Source organism: Stegostoma tigrinum, chromosome 16, assembly GCF_030684315.1.
Source record: "Stegostoma tigrinum isolate sSteTig4 chromosome 16, sSteTig4.hap1, whole genome shotgun sequence".
Lineage (NCBI taxonomy): Eukaryota > Metazoa > Chordata > Chondrichthyes > Orectolobiformes > Stegostomatidae > Stegostoma > Stegostoma tigrinum.
In genome coordinates this window covers 18,090,977-18,113,315 of record NC_081369.1, presented here as the reverse complement: position 1 = coordinate 18,113,315, position 22,339 = coordinate 18,090,977, and the positions used below count along the sequence as shown (strand labels likewise).

The 22,339-nt window shown below is 39.2% G+C and overlaps 1 protein-coding gene across 3 annotated transcripts in view; it reads left to right on the top strand.

The window, feature by feature from the left end:
• Positions 1-22,339, top strand: part of edc4 (enhancer of mRNA decapping 4) — a 94,846-nt gene that overhangs the window by 6,796 nt on the left and 65,711 nt on the right. For all 3 annotated transcript variants that reach the window (XM_059651633.1, XM_059651632.1, XM_048546928.2), the window contains exons 4-12: positions 1,694-1,793; positions 2,202-2,388; positions 5,368-5,512; positions 5,930-6,034; positions 7,022-7,131; positions 10,661-10,744; positions 14,085-14,180; positions 16,216-16,315; positions 21,384-21,564. In XM_059651633.1, coding sequence (XP_059507616.1) covers positions 1,694-1,793; positions 2,202-2,388; positions 5,368-5,512; positions 5,930-6,034; positions 7,022-7,131; positions 10,661-10,744; positions 14,085-14,180; positions 16,216-16,315; positions 21,384-21,564 — 1,108 coding nt within the window. The remainder of the gene's footprint in view (positions 1-1,693; positions 1,794-2,201; positions 2,389-5,367; positions 5,513-5,929; positions 6,035-7,021; positions 7,132-10,660; positions 10,745-14,084; positions 14,181-16,215; positions 16,316-21,383; positions 21,565-22,339) is intronic.

The following is a 22,339-nucleotide window of genomic DNA, read 5'->3' as shown; positions in this document are numbered from 1 at the left end:
TGTGGAATTGATGGTGTGTAGAGCAGGTGTTCAGTGGACTATGCAAAAGATGTAGTTATAAGTGTGAGATGAGTTCAGATCCTATATTGCCAATAAAACCAAGGGGGAGCCGTGAAGAATAACATACAAATTGCAGATGTACAAGGTATCAAACATTGATTGTTTAATCTTTGGAGGTGTTCCTTGGTAAGCCATTGAAGGGACGTGTTTATGGTGAGTCGAATAAATCTAGGTACCCAAGGTAGGAGTATTGACCATCATTGGGAGTTGTGAACTTTGAGACCTCAACAGCACCTGTTGATCTGGATTGCCGCCTGGGAGGTGAATTTTTTTTCTTGCATTTGCTACCCTAATGGATCACTCTTTCTAGTGTCATGATTGGCTGTTCAGTTGTGCTAATTGGGGGCTTCCTTCGACATGCATGGAATGGAGAAGGCAGTTTATGCAGTGTGGTGAATGGCAGGATCTTGGATCTTTGACAAGGCAGCATTGTGTGCGAATGCATAAGTCTTATTCCAAAGTACCATCATTTGTCTGGAACGGGTTGTCAGAGGTAGTGTAGAAGCGAGCACAGTTTTATCATTTCTGAAACATTTAAACAGGTACATGGTTTGGGTAGATATGGAGGGATATGGACCAAATGCGGGCAAATGGGACTAATTTAATTGTGAAAACTGGACAGCGTGGGCAAGTTGGTCTGAAGAACCTGTTTCCATGCTGTAGACCTCTAGAAGGATTTTTTGAGGCATCAAAGATCATTTATATGCTATGATATATAATCTTCTGAAGTAAGAAGAATGGAATGAAATGTCTTTTTCACAAATGCTATCACTTGCCATCAATTCAAGTCCCAAACGCTCATAGCCTGGTGTAATGTTTGTATTTTGGTATCTTCAATGTAATCATCCACTAAAGCAATATTAATTTTACCTCCATTCAGCACAGCCTGGATATCGTTCAATATTTGTATTATTCTATGTAGCCTGAGAGCAAATAATAAAGCAAATTGAAGTCAAACATTAAAATGCTTATCTTGATGTCTGATCACAATTTGAATGATACATCTGCAGAGATGGAGAATAGTGCTTTATGGTATTGCATGCCATTGTTAATTGCAGTTCCACTGTGACCACTCCTGCATGAAAATTGCCCTGTTTGTGTTGCACCTTAAACTGGAGAATCTGCTATAGGAAAGTGCTTCATTAATGAATTACAATCAACTTGGAAGAAGTGTTGATTTGAATCCTAAGGCAGTTTGGTGTAGAAATAGATATGTAACTTTTTTATTTATTAAGATATTTTTGTTTGCTCAATGTTGTTTAATTAGTGTCTTTATGTTCAATCTGAATTTTAGGGAGACGTGCTCATGCAAATAAAGTATCTAAATCAACATTTGAATGACACAATTTTTAAGTTTACTTAAATTATTGACCAAAAACAAGAATTTGGTCAAATTGCAATACAGTACTGTGAATTGAATCTCTCTTCCAGGTGTAGGTTTTTTGCCTCCGCTTTTGTTGAAGGCACAGTGTTCGTTAGATCAATGATCGAAGAGATGGACCAGTATTGAGTTTTGTGATGATGGGTAAAAATAGGACAAGAAACATTGGAGTTCTGGCAAGTTGACATTGAACAGTATTAAGTTTGGAAGGTTGTTATAACAGACTGACTAAACTAGCATTCCATTTTTTAGGTAAAAATACAACCTGTGGCAAAGTATGAATGGGAGCAGAAGTACTACTACGGCAACCTCATAGCAGTGTCAAATCAGTATCTGGCGTATGTCATCAGAGGTGAGAATGATCATATCTAGCAGATGAACAATGCCCAATTTCTGAAACTGCAGGTCTCACACTCTGTATTTCAGTGGGAATATTTGGGACTGAAGAGATCTGAAGTTCCTTTGGAGCAAAGAAGAGCACTGGTACCCCATGCTGCAGTTTTAACAACTTTTGAATATTAGAGTAACAACGAGAAAGATCCTAAAGTGCCTGTCTGTTAGTATTTTTTGAATCCACGTATGGTTTTAGTTATGGATTAATTTAAAGCAATTTGCTTAGTACATTGACTTTTAAATTTAATGACAATGCAAAGTGAATTTTTTAGGACATTCACTATTACTTCAAAGATGGTATATGTTTGAAGAACTTTGATTTATACATTTACGTGGAAACTAAACATTTTTATTTTCCTCTGCCCAGGGCCTAATGGTGTTGGCATGGTACGTGTGTTGAGTGTTGGAATGGCTGAACGAACTTTGCTGAAAGGATTTACTGAGGGAGTTGCTGACTTGGGTTTTGCACATCTCAATTCCAATCAACTAGCATGCGTTGATGAAGCAGGCAACCTATTTGTCTGGCAACTGAATGAAGAAAGTGGGAAAATACAGTATCCTTGTATAGACAGTGAAAGTCTTAATTTAAAATTTAGATAAAACATTGATCTGCTATATGTTGTTCAAAAGTTGATTATTATAATTGTCTTGTAAACATAGAACATAGAACAGTACAGCACAGAACAGGCCCTTCAGCCCACAATGTTGTGCCGACCATTGATCCTCATGTATGCACCCTCAAATTTCTGTGACCATATGCATGTCCAGCAGTCTCTTAAATGACCCCAATGACCTTGCTTCCACAACTGCTGCTGGCAACGCGTTCCATGCTCTCTCAACTCTCTGTGTAAAGAACCCGCCTCTGACATCCCCTCTATACTTTCCACCAACCAGCTTAAAACTATGACCCCTCGTGCTGGCCATTTCTGCCCTGGGAAATAGTCTCTGGCTATCAACTCTATCATTGCCTCTCATTATCTTGTATACCTCAATTAGGTCTCCTCTCCTCCTCCTTTTCTCCAATGAAAAGAGACCAAGCTCAGTCAACCTCTCTTCATAAGATAAGCCCTCCAGTCCAGGCAGCATCCTGGTAAACCTCCTCTGAACCCTCTCCAAAGCACCCACATCTTTCCTATAATACGGCGACCAGAACTGGACGCAGTATTCCAAGTGCGGTCTAACCAAAGCTTTATAGAGCTGCAACAAGATCTCACGACTCTTAAACTCAATCCCCCTGTTAATGAAAGCCAAAACACCATATGCTTTCTTAACAACCCTGTCCACTTGGGTGGCCATTTTAAGGGATCTATGTATCTGCACACCAAGATCCCTCTGTTCCTCCACACTGCCAAGAATCTTATCCTTAATCCTGTACTCAGCTTTCAAATTCGACCTTCCAAAATGCATCACCTCGCATTTATCCAGGTTGAACTCCATCTGTCACCTCTCAGCCCATCTCTGCATCCTGTCAATGTCCCACTGCAGCCTACAACAGCCCTCTATACTGTCAACGACACCTCCGACCTTTGTGTCGTCTGCAAACTTGCTGACCCATCCTTCAATCCCCTCATCCAAGTCATTAATAAAAATTACAAACATAATAAATTGCGGGTAGATAAGTTTAGGAGAAGGATTCAGTGACAGCTCGGAAGCTCCATTATTGCATATGGAATATATTCCAATTCATGATCAAATGTGTGAAGATATGATTGAATTGTTCTATTTGAGAACAGATACCTGAACACACGCTAGTGAAGACAGTTGGCATGAACTTGTGTCTCAAGGCCATGGAGAGTGTTAATGGACTTAAGTACATTTGATACAGCCTCCATGGATTTTAGCAAGGAGTATGAGACGGTGCATCACACATTAAGTTATGAGATTAATGAAACAAAATTACAACAAGCATATTATAAAAGCCCTAGCAATAAACTCAGGCAATGATTTAAAGTCTTGTGCAAACTATATTGGTGCTGGGCCCACTGCATTTCATCATTTATATAAATGATTTAGATGTGAACAGAGGAGTTATGATTAGTAAGTTTGTAGATTGCACCAAAATTGGAGGTGTAGTGGGCAATGAAGAAGGTTACCTCAGAGTATGATGGGATCTTGATCAGATGGGCCAATTGGCTGAGGAGTGACAGTTGGATTTTAATTTAGATAAATGTGAGGTGCTGCATTTTGAAAAGACAAATCAGGGCAGGACTTGTCCACTTTGTTGTAAGGTCATGGGGAGTGTTGCTGAACGATGAGACCTTGGAGCACAGGTTCATAGTTCCTTGAAAGTGGAGTCATAGGTGGATAGGGTAGTAAAGGTGGTGTTTGGTATGATTGCTTTTTTGGTCAGTGCAGAGAGTAGAGGAGTTGGGAGGTCATGTTGTGGCTGTACAAGACATTCATTACGCTGCTGTTGGAATACTGTGTGCAGTCTTTGTTTCCCTGCTATAGGAAGAAGATTGTGACGCTTGAAAGGGTTCAGAAAACATTTGCAAGGATGTTGCCAGGGTTGAAGGGTTTGAGCTGTGGGGGAGGCTGAATAGACTGGGAATATTTTCCCTGGAGCGTCTGGAGACTTGAGGGGTGACCTTATAGAGGTTAATGTAATCATGAGAGGTATGGATGGGTCAAAACAGACAAGGCCTTTTCCCCAGGGTGTGGGTTTTCAAAACTAGAGGACATAGGTTTAATTTGAGAGGGGAAAGATTTAAAAGGGACTTACGGGGCAGCTTTTTCCACACAGAGGGTGGTGCATATATTGAATGAGCTGCCATAGGAATTGAAGGGTGGTATAATCACAACATTTAAAAGGCATCTGGATGGGCAGATGAGAGGAAGGGTTTAGAGGGATATGGGCAAAATGCTGGCAAGGCCTTGATTATTTTAGGATCTCTGGTTGGCATTGGCGAGTTGGACTGAAGGGACTGTTTCCATGCTGTATGTCTCTATGACTCAATACATTTGGTGGTCAGGGTGGACGCAAAAACTTCTATTCTTTGACTTTTTGGTGTTCAAGCTTCTCTTTGTCTCTGTCGTTTGGTTTCTCATTTTCTCTGCCAGAAAGCCTTTTCTTGGGATGGCCTTTTCTATCCTGGCTGTTATCCATGTGGCATTTGTGCCCTGTCGTAGTTCATTTGGCAATGTGAAGAAACAATGGTAACCAGAAGGCAAAGTTGATTTCATCAAGCATTTAGGTAACTTGAAGTAACTTAGACTGTCTTAAGGTTTAGAAGGAACTGCTTGGAAGTTTGGTGGAAACAAATTCAACACGAACATTTAAAAGTGCATTGCGTATTTTGCTGAGAGAGAAAAATTGCAGGTAGCTTGGATTAATTAGTGACTTTTACTGGTGAGCAGACACAGGCCAAATGGTCCCTGTATGTATTGTATGTCTTGGTGAGTTTGGAATGTCTGTCTTCTGAAATTCCGACTTTTTTGGTTTGTTTTGTCTGGAATAAAAACTTGATATAGCCACTAGTTTAAGTAAACACAGGCTGTAATAAATAAAGCAGTTCCTATACTTAAACGTTCAGAGAAAAACTGATAGTGCACATCAAGAGACCTGAGGGAACACCTTTAAATGCAAACAGGAGAGTCATCTGGTGCCCTTTTATTCCTGAGGAAAATGATGAAAATGATGAAGGAAATCAAACGCTTGCTGTTTTACATGAAGATAGGGTAAGATACTTCGAAATTAGTAATATTAGGATTTTACTGGATCTTTTTGTAACTGGAGAAACTATTTACTCTCTCTGCACACTAACGGTTTTGAATCTGGAGCATAAATATCTTGGTTAATTGAGATGAAACAATAAGAATATTTTTTTTCTTTGCTGCTCTCTCTGTTCCAGATTGGTGTAATTTTTAGTAATTTGGGTTATCAGTTAACTGTTTACTCAGGAAGGAAATTTTTTAATGATGTTTAAATAGATAAGACTCAAATGAGTGATCTTGATATTCATGTTTCAGTATCTTGCCACATGATGTCTTTTTCCATTGAGTTGTTGGGAGTACTAAATTATTATTATTTGCATTTGTTGATTAATTTTCATTTCTTTGATGTTTTAAGTAATTTCTACTTATAACTTCATACAGGCTGAAGTTTGGGATCTGGATATTCTAAGGAACAGTAATAGTGTTTGGCCCATTGAAGCAACTGATATAAAAGAAGGCTTTATCATTGTGAAAGGGCACACAGCAGTAAGTATAGGTTTAATTGAAATCAACACCTAAATTAAACATGTGCTTTGTGTTCCTTGTTTAACGTTTTATGGTGCATGGTTTGAGTTTCTCCTGACCTTATTATGACTAATCACATTTGTCACATGCTTAGCAGTAGCAAATCTGCTGAGAAAAACAAGAAAAGGCTGGTGCACATGAATGGAGTACTTTTATTTGTATTTATTTTATATATTATCACATTTTGTTTTGAAAGATATCAAACATTGTTTTGCCAGGCTTGATAAATGACATTTCCTAGATGGTGTTGAATACTTTGGAACTAGTTAGAATCAAAGAAATCTCTGACTCCTTGCTCTTGGAATTGTTTTTCCTTGTAACAAAGACTATTTGCATGTATATATTCACTTTTAATAATATATTTAGTGCTGAGACATTTTTTGATTTTAACAGACACACATTTTCATAGAATTATTTCTTGGTATCGAAAGAATCAAATGTCTGATTGTCGGGCCTTTGTGTTGCACTGAAGTAGGGACAATAATACTCTTACATTCACTGGGGTGGCTGATTTGCCATTGCACTCCATACTGACATATCTCTGGTTATCAGAAGTCTGTCAATTTCAGGTTTTAAATCTAACAATCTAATTGATGCAGCTCTACTACTATTTGTGTATTATAAGCGATTAAAGGTTTGAATTTTTTTTAAGGTTGTCTTTGATAGTTTCTTAATTTACAAGGGAGTCAAAGGATATTGAGGATAGGTAGGAAAGTAGAGGCCACTGTCCGATCAGCCATAATCCCATCAAACGGCAAAGAATGGTCAAGGGACTGAATAGCTTTGTCCTGACTTTTATTTATATGTATGTATCCTCCCAATGTTGTTTATCTTTGTGTCGTTAACAATGATCTTTGTCTCAGTGGTTTTGAGCTTCCATATCGTACTAACTCTTGGAAATTGTAATGAATATCTGGTGAACCATTTCTAAATAGTGTTTTGTTTCAGCGGATCAGCGAAGGTGCATTATCTCCAGATGGAACAGTCCTCGCAACTGCGAGCCATGATGGTTATGTTAAGTTCTGGCAGATCTACATAGAAGGGCAAGATCAACCGAGGTACTGATGTATAATTTTGGCTAAAGTTTTACTTTTGAACAGATTCACCTCATATAAATTTGGTTTTTCAAAATAAAAAACAGTCCAGACAAACTGTTCTAAATAATTTTTTGGGCAGATTGCGCAAAAAGAAAGGTCCTCTGCTGGAATAAGTTTTTTGTTAATAAATCCATTGAGGTTTACCAGGGGATAATCACGTTTTTTGAACTAATTTTTTATATTTCTTATGCTTCTTAGAGTGTAAAATGCAAGTCAAATATGAGCAAAATTTGTCAGCGTGGTTATGACATGAAAAATATTTTGATCCTATTGATTGAAACGGTGCCTCAACTATTGAGGAAAATTACAAGCAGAGCATTGTTCAAAGTTATTTGACACTGGAAATCAGCTTATTTTCATTATTGAAGAAAGCTCAGCCTTCATTCCTTTGGTGTAATGTCTATACCTTAAGAAAATGTCTTTGAGTTTTGGTTAAAAAAGACAATTTTGTCAAACCTTTTTGCCTTGCAGTCAGCAGGGCAATTTTCAAGGATCCCAATTTAAGATGAAAAAGAATATACTCTGACAGGAGAGTTCTGATTGGTTGACAAATGGACTGTGAATGGTAGAAGTGTTCGATGGAGAATGCATCCACTAATGCCGATTCACAGTTAACTACCAGATTTTGTTTGTATTTAAACTAAGCATCAACTCTCATGGTCAGAGCGTGCCCTGCAAAATGAATTGGTGGATAGTTATTGTGATAACTCCTTTTAAGGACCTTGGGAAATCACCTAATTAATCCACCTGTGGAGCTTGTTGAGTATCGGTTTCCTTGGTAACTATCACCTGCCCAGCTGGAACTCATCACTTGAGTCCTTTGGGGGCTCTAATTGGCCTCTTGTGGCACAATGGTAGTATCTCTCCCCTTGGGCCAGGAGGGCTGGATTCGAGTCCCAACAGCTCCAAAGGTGTGTCATAACATATCAACAGTTGATGAGAAAAAAAAATGGAGATGCTGGTGGTACAGTGGTAGTGTGTGCCTCCCTTTGGACAAGGAAGTGTGGGTTCAAGCCCTACCTGCTCCAGAGGTGTGAAATAACATCTCTGAACAGGCTGATTTTAATAAAGCTGACCTGGTATAGGAAGAAATAACGCTGACAAGGGCTTGTGGGGTATGCAGTCTCTGGGCCTGGAGGCCTAATTCAAAGACTTAGCTGCTCCAGAACTAGCGAGTTTTGAGAAGATTTGTAGCTCAGGTTGAGGTTCTGGATGTAAGTTTGCTCACTCAGCTGGAAGGTTCGTTTTCAGACGTTTCGTCACCATTCTAGGTAACATCATCAGTGAGCCTCCGACGAAGCGCTGGTGTTATGTCCCACTTTCTATTTATCTGGTTAGGTTTCCTTAGGTTGGTGGTGTCATTTCCTGTGTTTGGTGATGTCATTTCCTGTTCTTTTTCTCCGAGGGTGGTAGATGGGCTCCAAATCATTGTGTTTGTTGATGGAGTTCCAGTTGGAATGCCATGCTTCTAGGAATTCTCGTGCTTGTTTCTGTTTGGCTTGTCCTAGGATGGATGTGTTGTCCCAATCAAAGTGATGATGTCCTTCCTCATCTGTATGTAAGGATACTAGTGATAGTGGGTCATGTCTTTTTGTGGCTAGTTGATGTTCATGTATCCTGGTAGCTAGCTTTCTGCCTGTTTGTCCAATGTAGTGTTTGTCACAGTTCTTGCAAGGTATTTTTTAAATGACGTTCGTTTTGCTTGTTGTCTGTATAGGGTCTTTTAAGTTCCCTAGCTGCTGTTTTAGTGTGTTGGTGGGTTTGTGGGCTACCATGATGCCAAGAGGCCTGAGTACTGAGGTCTGACTGCCAGACTACTCATTTAGAATCCAATTGCCAATCAATCCAACCATCTTCTCTCATGCATGAAAAATGGTTTTGTTCTTAAATTCATGCAAATTATCCTGGTGAGTAAATGACAAAAATCTTTGGCAAAGTGTCTTTTATTTTTTCGGAAATACTCAAGTTCTGCACTCCTGAACAACTCTTTAAATTTAAATTCTAGCAATCGTGCCTTAGATCTGAGCGCAGCATGGGTATCATTTTAAAAACAGTGGTTTCAGTTGTGAGATGAATGACCAAGACAAATTAAATCATTTAGCTCAAGTAGCATGCAATGTGTCCTGTCTACAGTTTTTAGTTCAAGTTTTGTCAAAATAGTAGCACTTGAAACTGTTTACCTGTCAGTTTTTTTTAAGTGTTTAAAAGAATATCTTGATAAACTATTGGAATAAATTGTGACATTTTGGTGTAGTTTGTCTAGACCTGGTGTAGCTTAATTCAGCATGAGATTGTGTCCACGTTTTTCCTGTGATTGTTGTATCTTCCTTTTGTACATAATTTACAATTGATCTCTACTTCACTCAACTTTCCAGATGAAGGTGGAAAATAAGCATTGCTTTTCATCTACATTGAGATTTGTGCCTGTTTATTGCTGCGGTTAGACTTCTGGTGGACAAAATTGCTGGGCTTTGAACAACAGTTGCAAAATGTTATCAGAGATAATGGGAACTGCAGATGCTGGAGAATCCAAGATAATAAAATGTGAGGCTGGATGAACACAGCAGGCCAAGCAGCATCCTGATGAAGGGTCTAGGCCCGAAACGTCAGCTTTTGTGCTCCTGAGATGGTGCTTGGCCTGCTGTGTTCATCCAGCCTCACATTTTATTATCTTAGTTGCAAAATGTTGTTGAATGAAATTGAATTTTGCTTGTTAAGAGTTTTCATTGTGACCTGATTTTAATTTTGCTACTTTACTAATGAATTGGATAGTATTTGATCAGCTATATTTTTCTTTTACACTTTCTTTAAGTAACTTACAATTATGCAGATTTGATTTCTCCACATTAGGTTCACACGTATTAGGTTTAAGATTTAAATGATTCCCTTATCAAGATTGGGTAACTAACTTGTCAGACTTATTTTAACAAAATAGAGTAATTTATCTTAGTGGGATTCACTTTTGCAACTCATGTTGGAAATGGCTCGATAGTGTAAATGTCATGTTTGCCTCTACCCAAAAATATAATGTGATGATGTGGGTTTTGTACTAAGATTATACCTACAAATAAGTACTTTCTTGAAGTTCTTTAACTAGAGCATTTTTTTTTGCTGCCAGTTTTTTTTTCACTAAAACATTTTAACGTAGAAAGTTATGGCTGAGCTTTGTGTTGACTGCACTTTACAAGCATTAGTTTGCTGGGATTTCTTTAGTGAGAGCTCATTTGCTAGATGTTGTGGCGATGCTGCAGTTTTCATTCCTGAATGCTGATCAGAAGTTGGGGTTCATTTTATGTTACTGCTGAATTGTGTTTAATACACATAATTCTAGTATGTATTGTATGTGACTGGAGAGAAACATGAAAATAACCTGTTAATCTCTCCTGTGCTTCAGAAGTATCCTGTCAATAAATTGATCTGGTCATATTTTGTGAAGTGCATCTCATGTTTAACTCGTGTCTTTTTATTTGTTATTTGGACCTTCTGCCAGATGTCTTCATGAATGGAAACCCCATGATGGCCGACCATTGTCATGCCTACTTTTTTGTGACAATCACAAAAAACAAGATCCAGAGTAAGTTAATAAATTTGTATGTATTGATGTCTGCTTGCCATTTGATAGATGCAGCAGCAATTCTGTACTACGTGCAAGTGTACAGAAATATGGTGCTGCATTATCTTAAAATTTCCTGTTCACATTTAATTCATATGATAGGTGGTTTCAAGAAAGTACAGCATTTTTAACTCATTTTGTTCATGCATAATGCTCAATTTAAAAGCAGTTCTTCTTGTTATTTGTGCTCTCACTTGTCATCCGAATGAGAGGAGGGAGTTGAAATCGTCCTGACCTCCCTTTTTTCTTCCAAACACCTGCCTGCAGACTAGTAATAGAGTTTTACTTTCGTGATTTAATAATGCCAGAACTAAGTGACTGTGGAAGAACTTAGAAGCAGTACTGCAAAGTTATTTTGGGATTTGTTTTTCTCTCTTCCCATTTACCCTTTCTAGGTCTCCGGACCACGTGCCATTTGAAACTGTCCACTAGGAAGTGTCCAAAAACAGGTTGGAGTGATTTTCTCCTCTTTGCCCCCGCTTCCCTGCAACCCTCCACTAAAGAAGTGTGTGGCTATTGCTCAGCTCCCTCCTATGACAACGTGGCAGAGATTGGGAGCTGCTTTGTGGGGAATCAAGGGTATGAACCCAGATCCTTTCATTCAGTGTTGGAGCTCCATTGAGCTGCCTCGCTTGGTATTTTATTAAGACTAATATTAAACCAGCTTGTTTCAAAAAGAGATAATGTATTGGTTTCATCAAAGGAACTATGGAAATGGACCACTATAAACAGTCCTACACAGTAGAGCTTATTTTCTTAAATAATTGCAAGATTATTTACAGATTTTATATCATGGAGGAAAGATCTGCAAAGTTTGAATATTTGCCTCATTAAAGTTAGCAAAAGTTATGCTAAAGTTTGAGCATTTACTTCAAATCTCACTGAAAGGACTTGTACTAATGTTCAACTTGGTAAATGTTCAAGCTGCTAGGAGTTTTGCTCGTGACAAGATGCATTAAAATTAGTCGCTTCATGGTGTTCAGAATATGAATATTTCAAAATATCAATAATTCAGCAATATCAACAAAATAACTCAGACTGTGACAACTACAAGACAGTTTAAAAGCTTGCTGTTAAATTACATGGCATTCAGTATAGATTACTGTTTTAAATCACGTATGAATGTGTGATTTAGAAGCAGCACCAGGCTCCTTGAGCCTCCAGTGTCAATCAAAAAATTCCTGACTGATCAGATTACGTCATATTCCTGCCTACCCCAAATAACCTTACGTGCCCTTACTATCTGCCTCTGTTTTAAAAATATTCAGACTCTGCACCCACTACCTTTTTGGAGCAAAAGCATTTCAAAGACTTTCAATCCACAATGAGAAATAAAGTTATTCCTCATCGCTGTTTTAAATGGGGGACCCCTTATTTTCAAACAGTGTCTGCTGTTTCACAAGGGGAAGCAATCTTTTTACATCCAACCTTTCAAGATTCCACAAGTTCTTGTATGTTTCACCTAAGTCACCTTACTTGCATATTGTGTTCTGTCTTTTCATGATATCTCCTCCTTAGTACTTCTTTAGAGTAATCTTAATGCAAAGAGCATCATTATCTTCTTAATGGTGTACTTTTAAATAGTCCTTGAGGTCTTCAGTGCTTTGTATGAATGAAAAAACTCAGATGAACCCCAAAAATGTTGTCTTTAAATGCTGTCCCAAATGCAGCAGTACTCATGTTTGCTTAAAATCTGAGCTCTACTTGTTGCCCCTTATTTGTAGTTAAAGGGTAATTATCTCTGGTCATTCTCTGAATTGCTGCAGAGTTTTTTAAAAAATATGCTTATCACACATGGGCATTGTTGGCTGGCCAACATGTATTGCCCATCCTTAGTTGCCCTTGAGAGGGTGATGGTGAGCTGCTGCCGTGATTGGCTGCAGCCTGTATGCTATAGGTTGACACGTACTGCCCTAGGGAGGAAACACCAGGATTTTGACTCAGCGGCAGTGAAGAAATGGTGGTATGTTTCCAAGTCAGGATGATGAGCGACTTGGTGGGGAACTTGCAGTTAGTGGTATTCCTATGTGTCTGCTGCCCTTGTTCTTCTAAATGGAAGTGGTCATGGATTTGGAAGGTCCTGCCTGGGGATCTTTGGTGAATTTCTGCAGTGCATCTTGTTTACAGCAGCAGTGTGTACAACTGAGCTTCAGTGGTAGAGAGAGTGGATGCTTGTGGATGTGATTCTATCAAGCTGGCTGCTTAGTCCTGAATGGTGTCAAGTTTCTTGTGTTGTTGGAGCTGCGCCCATCCAGGTGAGTGGAGACTATTCGTCACAGCCTTGACTTGTGCCTTATAGATGCTGGACAGTCTTAGATGAGTCAGGAGGTGAGTTACTTGTTGCAGAATTCCAAGTCTCTGACCTGTTGCAGCTGCTGTGTTTTTGTGGTATGTTGAATTGAGTTTTGGGTCAGTGGTAATCCCAGAATGTTGATTGTTGGGAATTAAGTGATGGCAACACCATTGAATTTCAAGGGGTGATGATTTATTTGTCTTTTGTTGGAGATGATCATTGTTGGCATTTGTGTGGTGTGAATAAAAATGTTGAAAATTTTTCAGGATCTTGTTTCCTTCTCCAAAACTAAGTTTGACGTGCTGTAGCATTCACCCCTGTGAAGAGTATCGCTTTGCAGTGTTGAATGCTGTAATTGGCACCCAGAGATGTGAAGCACTTGTATAACCCCAAATATGCAAAATGATTGTCCGGCTGAAGAATACCTAAATTTTCACAATGCACAAGTAAGATACTTGAAGAACATCAATGAATGAGTTCCAGCAATCTCGAGAGGAGATTTTTTTTTGTTGAGATGGTGCCTTGAGAAGTTATTTTTTGCTAATTTTCTTTTCCTTTCCCTCTAAGTTTTAAAATTTTATTGCCTAACTTCCTTCATACAAATCAAAACTGTTAGCGAAAACTAAAATCTAGCAAAACCAACCTAAGTGAATTACTTTTTTTTAAATGAAACTCAGTGCCTCAAGGTATCTTAGCCTTGACCACTGGGCTATAACATTGCATGGCTTTACTTTAGCATGAAGCTAGGAAGACCAGAAGTTGTGTTTGTGATGCAGTTAGCTTCTAGTGAAAGTTGATTAAGAAGAACAAAAAACAACAATGTGACCTGTGAATTGAAATAATTTTATAAAATATCACAAATAGCCTTGTTTCAATAAGTATTTAGTTAGTTTTGAGGTTATGAGAGTGATCCTGTTGGGTGCTATGTAAGTGTAAATTTCTTCTTTGATGCATATTAACTCTGATTTGATCTTCTGTTAATTATTTATTTTTATCTCTGCTCTGTAGTGTCCCTTTCTGGCGTTTCCTGATCACTGGAGCAGATCAGAATAGAGAGCTGAAGATGTGGTGTACTGTGTCATGGACTTGTTTACAGACCATCAGGTGCAGAAACCAATATAACAGCTTAAATATAATGTTTTTTTTCATTCTGAACTCGTAACTCCTCCGTTTTTAAGCTACATTAAGATTAAGATGCCACTTGTGTTAAAGTGGAGAGTTTGCAATACATCATGATGTCAATGCATTGAAGCGTTTATTTCACGTAAAAAAAAAAGTTCTGATATTATTTTCCTGCTTTGCTCCTTGGCATAAGTTTTGCTTGCTGTAGCTACTGTCCATCTGATTAGAGAGAAGTTCCATTTTGCAGTGTCGGATGCTGTAATTGGCACCCGGAGTCATTAAACACTTGGTGGGCAGCCCGTGTTCAAGGTTCTCCTCCACTTCTTGCCTCTTTTGTCCCTGTGGCTTTGACTATACTTCCTAGTCATAGTCATGCAGCATGTAAACAGACCCATCGATTCAACAAGTCTATCCCGACCATAATCTGAAATTAAAATAATCACACCTGCTTGCGCTTGGCCCATATCCCTTCAAAACTTTCTTATTCATATACATATCCAAATGTCTTTTTAAATGCTTTAACTGTACCCACATCCATCACTTCAGCTGGAAGTTCATTCCACACATGAACTGTCCTCTGTGTTTAAAAAAAAAAACTGCTCCTCAGATCTTCACTAGCCTTCTTCGCTGTCCACTGTACCACCAATTTTGGTGTCATCCACAAACTTACTAACCATGCCTTCTATATTCTCATCTAACTGATCGACCAAGAACCGATCTCTTTGGAACTCTGCTGGTAACAGTCCGATAGTCCAAACAATAACCCTCCACCATCACTCTGTATACTGCTGTTAGGCCAGTTTTGTATCCAACTGGCAAGCTTACCTTGATCTTGTGTGATCTAACGTTACTAATTAAACTACTGTGCGGAACCTTGTCAAAGGCTTTACTAAAGCCTGAGTACACAATACCTACCGCTCTCCCCTCATCAATCTTTTTGGTTATTTGCTCATAAAACTGTTATCAAATTTGAGAGACACTATTTCCCTCACACAAATCCATCCATAATCATACCTTGCCTCTCCAAATTTATGTAAATTCAATCTTTCAGCATCACCTCCAACAATGTACCCACCACCGAAGTCAAATTCACAGGTATATAGTTCCCAGATATCTCCTTGGATCCTTCCTTAAATAAACACACATTAGCCACTCTCCAGCATGGACACTTCACTCCTTGTTATAGATGATACAAATATTTTTGCTGGAGGCCCTACAGTTTCCTTCCTAACTTCCCATAATGTCCTGGGATATACTAGTTCAAGTGCTGAAGATTTATCCATCTTTGTTTTCTTAAACCTCTAACACTTCCTCTTCTGTGTTGTGAACTGTTTTCAAAATGTCAATATTTATTTCCCTGACTTCTTTAGCCCTCATTTCTTTCTCCACAGTAAAAATTGACACACAATATTATTCAGTATATCTTGCATCTCCCCAGGTTTAATTTTTTTGTATGTGTTAACTGATAGTAAATGGATTAGCCTTTGGCAATTCTGGGTTCAGAAACCCTTATCTAACATTGGTTTGACGTAATGTTCTCTTTTGCTTTATTTATTAGGTAAACCGCTCATAAAAACGTGTACATAAAAACTGAAGACTGGGAGCATTGGGTGCTAATCGAATGTTATATTCCTTAATTTCATCTTTACCTTTCCTATCCAAAGACATGCAAGTTAGGTGGATTAGCCATGCTAAATTGCCCATAGTGTTGAAGGATGTGCAGGCTAGATGGGTTAGCCATGGGGTTACACAGATAGGTTAGAGGTGGTGAATCTGGGTGGGATGCTGTTTGGAGGGTCATTGTGATGATGTTTGTTATAAGTTCACTTCTAGTGAATTGTATTGTACCTTTCTTGTATAAAGTTTAAGCAGTAGGACTTTTTCTTAAATTTTCTCCAATTGTGTTGAGTAGTGTGCTACCACTTTGGTAATTTGGGGTCTTCAGTTTGTTGATATTTCAAATAGAATAGGACCACTTTTATTGTATCATATTTACATTTCCTTTTTTTTATGTTAGATTTTTGCCTGACTCTTTTAATACCAACGTGTACCCAAGTCTGAAAGCCAGTCTGGATCTGTCTGCAGAATACCTCATCCTCAGTGATATACAGAGAAAAGTATGTGACTTCAAATCTCTTGCATTTCATTTCTAGTGCTAGTGAATTGCAATTACAAGAGAGATGGCCATTCCCCATCTCATATGGGGAAAGAATGAAAGGTGGAGAGCAAAAAAGAAAATATAAACAGATCAGATTTCCCGGGTGAAGTTAATGTCAGCCATGTTTTTGAGCTACTGTAGGTGATGTGATGTCAATACATTCACAGTTGAATATGCCAGGGTTTCCAGGATATGGAAGCTGTGACGGTGATGGAACAGTAATGTAGTTCCAAATCACTGGTGCTATTTGGAGATCAACTTGTAGGTGTATTTCCATGTATTTGTTGCCCCTTACTTGTAAGTGATAGAGGTTGTTGGGCTAGAAATTTCTGGCTGAGTTGCCACAAGGCATCTTGTAGATGGTACTGCACAAATGATGCTCTGTGCCAGTGATGAAGGCAGTCAGTGTTTAAAGTTTACCCACTGGGACCACAAAAATAGAAATGCGTACTGTTTGTAGTCAGGAATATATACTGACTATAAAAGCCAAAACAAGTACTGGTGAAATGATGGTACGTTTGGGTTTTATTTGCATGGTTTGTGATAGAACATAGAACAATACAGCGCAGAACAGGCCCTTCAGCCCTCGATGTTGCGCCAACCTGTGAACTAATCTAAGTCCCTCCCCCTACACTATCCCATCATTATCCATATGCTTATCCAAGGACTGCTTAAATGCCCCTCATGTGGCTGAGTTAACTACATGGGCAGGCAGGGTGTTCCCCGCCCTTACCACTCTCTGAGTAAAGAACCTGCCTGTGACATGTGTCTTAAATCTATCACACCTCACTTCGTAGCTATGCCCCCTTGTACAAGCTGAAGTCATCATCCTCGGAAAAAGTCTCTCATTGTCCACCCTATCTAATCCTCTGATCATCTTGTATGTCTCTATTAAATCCCCTCTTAGCCTCCTCCCCAATGAGAACAGACCCAAGTTCCTCAGCCTTTCTTCATAAGACCTTCGCTCCAGACCAGGCAACATCCTGGTAAATCTCCTCTGCACCTTTTCCAGTGCTTCCACATCCTTCCTGTAATGGGGCAACCAGACTGTTCGCAGTATTCCAAGTGAGGTCGCACTAGCGTTTTGTACAGTTGCAGCATAACATCACGACTCCGGAACTCAATCCCTCTACCAGTAAAACCTAAAACACCGTAATCCTTCTTAACAGCACTATCAACCTGGGTGGCAACTTTCAGGGATCTATGTACATGGACGTGAAGATCCCTCTGTACATCTACACTACCAAGAATCTTTCCATTGACCCAGTATTCTGCCTTCCTAGCATTCCTCCCAAAGTGAATCACCTCACATTTATCCGTATTAAACTCCATTTGCCACCTTTTGGCCCAATTCTGCAGTTTACCCAAGTCTCCCTGCAACCTGCAACATTCTTCCACACTGTGTCCACCAGTGATCTCATACTGAATGTTTCTATCAGTGGTAGTTCCATTGTGACAGTTTTTTTTTTACAGGCTAGATGTGAAATTATATTAATGCAATATAGTTTGAGATCTTTCCCTCCTTATGTCGAGTAGCATGTCTTTTGAGTAATTATTACATTATTATTCATTTTGTTAATAAATTTGAAGAACTTGTGAACATTTTTCCATAAGAATTAAGATGCTGAGCTTGATTGCCTCTGCATGCTCCATTGTTGTCATACGTCTAATTTTGGCTAACTACTCTTTCTTCTATGTACCCACATTCTGCTGAACACCCTTTTGAGCACCATTTCCTGTTTACTTAATCTCTTGCTCAAGATGTAAGTTCATCTTAACTCATTGGTCTCTGATATGGGGCCTGATTTTTATTTTTGAGGATTGGCAATTCCTTTTTTAGGGAGGAAGGGAGTTCATCATTTCATCCAGGTGTAATGGATCAGGCCAGACCACCTCAAAATATTTTAACAGCCTCGAGGCTAACTACTACTTATTTTAAAGGGAGATATGAAGTGAGTGTTCCAGGCAACTGGTCAAACCACTCGGCTTTAAGCAAAACAATTTATTTAAACACGACAGTTAAAACACAAACAAAAGAAAGTGGAATTTAAAATAACTGTTGGAAAGCTTAACCAAATACTTGATATAGTAACTTAACTAATAACTGTTCTAAAATAGTAACAAGCCATAAATGCACGCCCTTGCCAGAAAGGTAAATTCAAACACAGATTCTTACAGGTAGGATTCCAATCCAGGAGACAGCAGCAACTAGAGAGATTTGAGAGAAATTCAGTTTGGAATCATTTACTGAAGCTTGCAACCCTTCTGGTGCCCACACATTTTGTGACTGCTGCAGCTAAAACGATCTAGAGCCTGAACTGGGAGAACTGACCACTCCCCTTCCATTGTTGAACTGTTTTTAATAAAAAAAAACCTAGACCCCTAGACTCTTCAGCACCTCTGCCTTTACAATCGCTCTCCAAAACAAAAACCCAGGACAAAATAACTTTTTTAAAGTCACAGCATCGTCATACACGAGATTCCACTCAAACTTCCAGTATTGCAATTATTTCAAAGTACGCAACTGTCTGAAGAAGACAAAACACATTCCCTTTCCTGAGACGCTGCTTGCCCTGCTGTGTTCATCCAGCTTCACCCTTTATACAACAGTTCCCTGCTGTATTCTGAAACTTAAGGCTGTTGTCAAACTGTAGATTCATGAGGCAAGTGTGGTGTTGGGGTGCTGGGTGAATTGGGTGCCAGATGGATAGTGAAGGTGCAAGGAAGTAGGAAGTTGTGATGAGTAACAGCTGGTTAGGTTGTTGGGTCCCATTTGAGTTAGACGTAGTGTGCCTAGTTTAGGGTTTTAGGGTGCAAGGTGGCAAGGTAGATGATGCACTGTTTAGGGTGGATTAGGGAGGATGCGATAAATCTGGTCCAGTTGGAATGGTGTGTGAAAGTGGTCTGGAGGAGATGGAGTTTGAGGTATATAGGGCAAGTATGATTTTGTTTTAACACTTACTCAGGAGTTAGACAACAAATTTAATAATCTCAGCAGGTCTGGCTGCATCAGTGAAGAAGAAATCAGAGTTGATGTTTTGGGTCCAGTGACTGACCCTTCACAGCATCCGCAATTCTTTTGGTTTGAACTTGATAATCTAACTTTTCCTGCACAATTCTGTTATTTAACTGCATTGGAATCATCTGAAGCCTCGTATTTAAACGGAGACTCTCGGAGTGTTTCAGGCATATCAGAATTGCCTTCCAGAAAATTAATTTCCCTGTTAATTCCTTTGGATTTTGCTATGATTGGGATTCTGCAGAGTCTCCATGCATGACTCCAGTCTACACTGGCATTTTCTTTTGATAAGGTCCAGTGTGGAAGACTGGAAGCCTGTGTCCAGTGGGATTCTGAAGGGATCAGTGTTGCTGTTTGTGGTATATTCAAACAATTTAGACTTGAACTTCAGAGAGTTTATCAGTAAGTTTCTGGATAAATAAAAATTGATGGAGTGGTAGATAGTGAATAGGATAGACTTAGATTTTAGGAGGATATGGACAGCCTGGCTAGATGGTTTTGTTAGTGACTAAAGTAATTCAGTCCATATAAGTGTGAAGTAATGTACTTGGGCATGGCAAACAAGCTAAAGGAATGCATGATGAATGGTAGGATCCTGGGAAACACTGATATTGTTTCGGCCTCAGCTAGAATATTGTGTGCAGTTCTGGAATCCACATTATAGGAGGCATGTGATTACATTGGAAAGAATGCAGAGGAGATTATCCAGGATGTTGCCCGGACTGGAGAGTTTTAGTTGTGACGGTAGATTGGATAGAGCAGGGTGGTTTTCCCTGAGCAGAGGAGGCTGAGAGGGGAACACGATTGAGATGTGTAAAAATATGCGAAGATGAAGACAGGGTAGACAAGCGAAAAGTTTTCCTTTTGGTAGCCGGATTAGTAAACAGGTGGCATGGATTTAAGGTTAGGGACAGGAGGCTTCGAGGTAAGGAATTTTTATTTTAAAAACAAGGGTGAGGGGAATCTGAAACTCATTGCCTATAAGGATGTGAGAGGCAGAAACCCTCATAACATTTAAGAAGTATTTAGATGTTCACTTGTGGTGCCAAGGCATACAAGACGATAAGACAAGGGCTGGAAAATGGGATCAGAATAGTTAAGTGGTTCTTTTTGACCAGCGCAGACTAGATGGACTGAATGACCTTTTTCTAATCTGTAAACCTCAATGGCGATAACTGAATAACGGTTGTATGGCCAGTAGAAAATCTGGCCATTATCCTTAACCTGATCTGTCCTTCTGGCTTTTTAAATCTACTACCATTTTTCTGTGTTCCGGTTTCTCCAACTAAATGCTTTTCTTGGTATAACTCACCACTGCAGGAACCAGATCTTGTGTCCCCTATGGTCTGTAGCTTACAGTTTACTGTTAAAAGCTAGGTAAATACTTTGGTACTGTACAAGAAAAACTTTATCATCTCAAAATATCAGTAAAACTGAAGCTATCAGCTTTCTCCCTGACAAATAATATCTCATCCTGGCTGTTATTTCATTCACCACCTCTGCTTCCTCCTTGGCCTTCTGCATTGCATCTTGTATATTTTCAGAACTTGTTCAGAATTTCACTGTTGCCTTGCATGAAATCCTGCTCCCTTAGTGGCACTGTCCTTGCTGATCTCTGTTGTGTCCTTTGTGCTTCATCATTATTTAAATAATTCTGTATGGCTTTGGCTCTCTGCATCTATAGAATTTTCAGCCCTGCACACCAATAAGAGCCCACCATTCTTTGAACCCAGACTGCCTTTGTATTCTTTGCATCCCTGTTTTAATAGTCTTATTGTAACTCTGCATGAATTTGTCAGTTTCATGAACTGGTATTTTAAAATCTCTCTTCAGCAATCAATTTGACAGCATCCCTTACTTTCGTGTTATTTGACATTTTTCTTGCGTCTGAAGCTGCTTGGGATGTTTAAGGTACTATTTAAAAAAAGGCTGTGTTTTTTGGATAATTTTCCCTACTGCAAGAGTAACCGTATTGTTTTAAATTGAATTAACTATTGCACTGTTGCAGGTGTTGTATGTGATGGAGCTACATCAGAACCAGGATGAAGGTAAAGCCCATTTTGTCTCCATATCTGAGTTTTTGTTGACTCACCCAGTACTTAGCTTTGGCATCCAGGACGTCAGCAGATGTCGCCCAAGGCACACGGAGGTTCTATCAGCTGAGGAGGATAGTGACACTTTAAATGCAGGTCAGTAAAACAATTAATGGTACATTTGAAAATGTTATGCTTGTACTGTTCATTTTAAAGAGTGTATATTGTCTTGGTGCTTTATTTTATTCCTTCGTTCATGGGTTGAGGGCATTGCTGACTAGATCAGCATTTATTGATCAGAGGGCAGTTAAGAGTCAACCATGACTGTAGGTCTGGAGTCACATGTACACCAGATCAAGTAAGGATGGCAGATTTCTTCCCAAAAGAGCATTAGTAAACCAGATGGGGCTTTTCCTGAAAATGGTTGCATGGGTGTCATTAGACTGTGATTTCCAGGCTCATGTTGAATTCAAATTCCACCATCTGCCATGGCCAGATTTGAACCTGGGTCCCGAGTACATTACTTGGGTCTTTGGTTTAAAGTCCAGTGACAAATAACGACTAGGCTGTCACCTCTGTAATATCATAGTAAAGGAAGTAAGTGACCAGATACGTTTTGGGTTTGAGCACGTTTCACCATTGAGTTGTGATCTGTCTAGAATGTGTTCGAACGGTGATAAAACAGGCAGCCAGAAGGAACTTGGATGCTCTTCAGCCAGTTGTTCTGTTTCCACTAGTGTTAATGTTGCCTGCCCTTGGTCAGTCTTCATTACATAGGAGTTGATTATGTTCAGGGATTGCATTACTGAGAGCAAAAACAAGGACACTCGCTTTGTTCATGGTACATTCGTTTTCACTGAAGTTGCGAAGTCACTAAAGTTAACTTTTTATACATAAAACATGAAAGACTGATAATATTTTCGTGAAACTC